Below are 5,546 nucleotides of genomic sequence, written 5' to 3' on the forward strand. Positions count from 1 at the left end.
ACACGTTTAGCATTGTTTCTTCCTGAGATTAGCACATTCATCTTTTTACTATTAATTAGCTTGTCACATCAGATTTTTTATCTATGTAACAGTCTTAGCACCGGTATAAGATGGAGCATTGAGAGTAGCACGAGGAGGTGGAAAAAGGCGTCCGTGCAGGACAGGGTGACAACATTGGTGGTCGCCGGAATCGAAAATGTGCCAGCACGGCTCGAGGGAAATTTCATGGGTGGTTGCAAATGCACGCTACGGGTTTTGGAATTTGCGGCAGCCACATTGCGCTGTAAATATGCAATGCGAGGGGCTAATTTAGTAATTTTTTGGGCTGCCTTACTTTTTCTGTAGCACTGCGTGCAGATACATAATGCGTTGGAGCATCAATTTTGCCCCCAAATGCCCTAAAATCAGCTTTTCGGTCATCCACCCTATTATACATCATGTGTTAGACATGCTCGAAAATCAGCCTTCCGGTTATCCACACTATTATACATCATATGTGTTAGACATGCTCGAAGTGGTAGTATAACGACATATGCACGAAATCCATAGAATCGAGTTTGGTTTCGCAACGATTTCTAGAGAACGCAATCTGCACTCCGAAAATAGCTAAATATGAAACTTGAATTGCATTTCTATATTTTAGTATTGTTTCTTCTTTTCAAGTGATTTTCTAAATTTTACCTGTGCCTACGCAACAGAACCCACACGCACGACACGCCGGGGAGTGTTGAATCAACTCATTTGATCGTAAGCCACGTGGTTGAGGGTTTCGCCGTTTCTTTTTGACATTTGGACCATTGCTCTCTGAAGTTCAACAGAGTAGGCAAACCGTACGCATCTGACGACACATGGTTAGGTCGGTGTTTGGCAACTTTGCGTAATATGCTTCTTGATCTGGATCAAGAGGACTACCTGAGAAAGACATAACTTGTGTTTTACTTCGCCTGGTTGCCACCACACATGGACACATGACACACCCAACCAGTTGAGATTTCTTTAATACCTTACACACGAACGTCACCCGGCAGTGTACAGCATGTGAATGGAGGAATATTCTACTATTCAAGTAAAGTAGTTCTTACACCCATATTCCACTGTTCAGCATCACGCCAATGTACAATTTTCATTTTATATGTATACTACAGCAGTCGCAGGATTCAAAGTTTCTATCAGTCAAACACCATTTTTATTCTATATGCACTACATCTGACAAATACAAATGCACCAGAACTAGCATGACACCCATTCTATTGTGCAGTGAGCAGAAGCAGAGTAGCACAAAGGAACCTACTTGTTCACATCATCGCTCGACCCATAGCTTGGATTACTTGCGAAATTGAGCCCAGCAAACCAAGCAACGCGCATCAACTGAATTCCAAGGACCAGCACCCACCAGGTCACCAAGCCACGGAGACTCTGCACCATCCACCCAGGGGCAGCGATCTCGCCGGCCAACTGGAGGCCCCTCATCAGCTGTAGCACCCGGTAGCCCTCGTAAACGACTGGGGCCACCAACCAAACCGGCGATTTCCAGTGCCATGTAAGCGTCTCGGTCAGCATCTGCACTGCAAGTAGTAATAGATATGGCCCAAGCAGCACCAAGAACGGGATGAATGGTAGATGCGGCTGCAGAGCTCCCCGGTGAGACGCGAAAAGCAGGGCCAAAGGAGCAACGAAGCCCAATATGCTGGCAATTAGATTCCACATTCTGTAAGAAGTTGGGATCTGCCTTGTCAGGTCGAATGAATTGTTCTCCGGACGCCCACACGCGTCGGCCATAAGGAAAAACAGCATTGCTCCCATGTTAAAGATGCAGTCGAGTCCCACTAGGGATAAAAGGCCAGCGATGTTAGGGCCAAGGAACACTGAAGGCAATGGCAGCCACAAAGTTGGAACTATACCGGTAACCAACAGAACCGAAGGCCCTAACAGCCACATTGGCAGTTTAAATGTTGCTAGCTGCCTAGAAGGTTCATTCTGCACGTCCACAACATCCTGATCACTCTGGAGGATTGGAATTTCTGGAGCTTCTTCTGTATCAATAGCTTCAACAACATTTGTTCCCATGATAATGCTGGCATCGTCCTCTGCAGAAGCATACGGAAGAGAGGCCTCCCAAGGCAAATTCTTAGTGCATCGCAATGCAATGTTTTTAAAATGGCCTGACTGCAAGGGGCTCCAATGAAGCGACCTGGGCAATCTCGTAAGTCTATTCTCATGGACCTGCCTCCTAACATATGCTCTGTTTAGTTTTATCTGTGAACAAAGCAAAGAAGCCATGGTACAGGACGTCGAATTCCAACACTGCAAAAGAAATAAAGAAGTGAAACAAATTAGTGCCGCCGATGTATGGACCGAAGTGAGGTATCTAGCAGTTAAGATAACTCAAACACAGGCTAACAATGAAATGCAATACAATTAGATGTCAGGTTGACAAGAGTAAAACAAACTCAACACTTAGATCTAGTAGTTAGCTTAGACGCTTGCCCTTTTATGTCTTGGTACTGAACCATTTATTAGATGGTACTTAACCAAAGATTATCAGTCCATGTTATGAAAGGAGAGCGTCAAAGAAAAAGTAATGTCACAACGACTAACTGCAGAATCCACAGGCAGATCAAATATTCGACGATGGACAGAAATTCATGATTGCAGTTACTGGTTTGAGATACTGCTTATTTAACAGATTTTTTTAGTAAAGAACTGCAGCTTCAGCTCTTATGATTGTTTTTGCTACCTGATAATTATAACTTCTAACTGGAAGCATACTTTGACTACCGAGATAGGAAACATGGTAAAAATGCAGCCAAAAGATGGAACTCAGCTGCACCTTATTACAGACAAGTTGCTACCAAACCTAAAGTTCGACAAGAGTCGAGTAGGCTAACTATATGCCTCTAAAGCTCCAAGTACAAGACAGAAGCCAAAGACAAATACTAAGCACTTAGGAATAACCTTATAAATTGCAAGAATTATATAGCATACATGAGATTTAACATGTCGTAAATACAACAAAAAATATAGAGTATGTATGAGTTATAACCCTAGACATATAAACTCCCCCGCTTAAATTACATGAAATTCAAGAAAGTAGTACTTCCTCCGTCACGGTTTAGAAGGCACGCTTGAAATATCTTTGGGACCAAGGTAGTCATCGATTGGTTGTGAGATGTAGCAGGTGTAAATGCTAATGCGCCTAATCAACCGAGAAAATACTAGTACTAATGTGTGAGCAGCAAATTGAGAGGGCGCATGCATGAGTAGTACTAGTACTAACTAATAGGAGTAATTGCTTTCGCGCCTTAAACCTTGTCTATTTTGGAAACGCACGCAAGTTTAACTGTGCCTTCTAAACCGTGACGGAGGGAGTAACTAGTTAGGCCTGAGTTTAACAATTCAAGGAGGTATGAAGATGCTACTTTACACAGACCTAAAGTTCAATCCCTTCAGTGCGGACACAATCTGTAGAAGGGTTGTCGAGGTTCCCAAGCTATTTAACACATCTATGCAGCAAGTGTGTCCTTTTGCATAACTTCGAGCAAGCTCTGTTCTAGCAGATTCGCAAAAAGCTCTATACCCACATAACCAAAATGGAAAACCAAAATACCCATATCGGTTGACTACACAGTATGCGCATCTAGCCATGCCTGATGGCAAAACCTACATCCAATAACATGTGCTAGTACTCAACAGGTCACCAGTGCAGTAACCACTAACCATGATCCTTGAGCAACCGAACCTCACAAACCACAAGAGTATACAGCTACGAGGTAACTCAAAACACCCCCCGCGTTCCCCTTCTCGAAATTCAGCGGTAAACGCAACGCAGGCGTCGGAGACGCCGAGAGCACTTCTAAACATTCCCAAAGCCTCGAATCCGATCAGATCCGCAGGTTTCGCTCGAGCGCTGCTACCTTGCTGGGACCTTCTGCTCGGAGCTATCTAGTCCTTGGGTAAAACGTGCAGGCGGAACAAAGGGGGAGGCTCTAACCTGATCGGATTTCCCCCGGCTTCTCGCCGGCCGGAGCTCCTCGGGGGGTGAGGAAGCCTCCGAGCAGTTCTTGTTCTTCTCCCCAGCGGCGGACGCGCGGCTTGAGCGAGAGGTGGAAGGGGCAACCCGGCCCAATACGCAACAGCGAGCACGGTGGGCCGAAAAATATGGAATTATTTCGTGTTTTGGCCCTTTTCATTGGGAAATAATTCCCCTCCACCGACCGATTCTCTACTAGCGCCCACCATGGCTGTGTCCGTCAAATGAGCTTTTAATCAACGGTCAGGAGCTAACCCCTCTGTGTCGACGTCTGCAACTGGTTCATTGTTCCAGAAAAGAGTTTTGCAACTAGCCCTTATTGTAAAGGGTCAGGGGCTAGATCCCGCATCGGCCGGGACCAGGGAGGGCATTTTTTTTTTCTGCAACATGATTAATGTTGCAAAAAAAGATCCGCAATACAAGCTACTCCCTCCTTTCCGGTTTATAGGGCTCATCTCAAAATTTTCAGATTCCCATTATATTAGGCTCATTTTGAGTCTAATTGAGTTAAAGTGCTTTGAGTCTCACGCCATATTTAATGCATAGAGTTTAGAGAAAGGAGATGAATGGCTATGCATACATCATTTTCTACATCCACTATCCAAGTCCAATGAGAAGGAGGATGCTACATTTATTGTCTTGGAAATTAAATATGTGAGAAATATTTAATTGGGTAGTTAAAACTAGTGTCATTCAATCACAATTCACCTTGATTGATGAGATTTCAGATTTGAGCCATATAAACCGGAAAGGAGGGAGTATGTTGCAAAAACATTCCACACTACAACCTATGCTGTAAAAAAAGTAACATAAGCTTTGTTGCAAAAAAGTAATAAAACATATGTTGCAAAGTAAAGAAAGACGTTTGCATCATCGATTATATCACATCCGGCGGCTTACGAGGCGGCGGATTTTTAGATCCGTCGACCGACGCATAACAGTCCCTTTTCATTTTATATATTATAAATTAATAGTTTTTCAACGGAGGAGCCGTGTGAAATCTTGGTCTCTCATGGATGCGGTTAATCTGAGCTCGAGCTCATGATAGCTTGGGATGAATAGTAAAAATTTTAAAAAATTATAATTGTTTTGTTACAAACATTGTCAAATGTTTTGATTGCTTGCAAAGTTCTATCATTGAATGACATTCATAGAAGTCTTGATAGAAAAACTATTGTTTCTTTAGCATCAATCTTGTTGTTCATTGATTTTGGAGCATTGATTTTGTGGTGGGCTGGCTCCACCACAAAAAAATTAACCATCTAAACTACACTTAGTTCCTAATGGCAATAGGTCGGTATACGTTTTTTGTAAGGATGGGCTTAGTAGCCTAGAGTCTTATAAAATAAGTTGAATGACCCGGTGGCGGAGCTAGCAGAGAACTCCAGGGGGTTAGAGTAGGACATATGATTGTTTGGAGGGGATAATGACTACTTTTTCCTTTCAGTTTTAGTCCCTAAAAAGGTAATCTTCAGAGGGTGTTTGGTAGTTTATGGGAAAGGGACTGAGAATTTGT

General features: G+C 43.3%; 1 protein-coding gene across 1 annotated transcript; it reads right to left on the minus strand.

The window, feature by feature from the left end:
• Nucleotides 1-1,039: 1,039 nt before the first annotated feature.
• Nucleotides 1,040-4,138, minus strand: LOC123427349. The gene is made up of 2 exons (XM_045111371.1): nucleotides 3,992-4,138; nucleotides 1,040-2,304 (listed from the first exon to the last, which is right to left on the minus strand). Exon 2 carries the CDS (start codon nucleotides 2,278-2,280, stop codon nucleotides 1,288-1,290), a length of 993 nt encoding a protein of 330 aa, XP_044967306.1. The 5' UTR covers nucleotides 2,281-2,304; nucleotides 3,992-4,138; the 3' UTR covers nucleotides 1,040-1,287.
• Nucleotides 4,139-5,546: the final 1,408 nt, after the last annotated feature.

The sequence above is a fragment of the Hordeum vulgare genome, chromosome 2H (genome assembly GCF_904849725.1).
Source record: "Hordeum vulgare subsp. vulgare chromosome 2H, MorexV3_pseudomolecules_assembly, whole genome shotgun sequence".
Classification (NCBI taxonomy): Eukaryota; Viridiplantae; Streptophyta; class Magnoliopsida; order Poales; family Poaceae; genus Hordeum; species Hordeum vulgare.

What these genes read in the sequence shown, in the direction of transcription:
- LOC123427349 (XM_045111371.1), bottom strand. Translation starts at nt 2,280, where the DNA reads ATGGCTTCTTTGCTTTGTTCACAGATAAAACTAAACAGAGCATATGTT.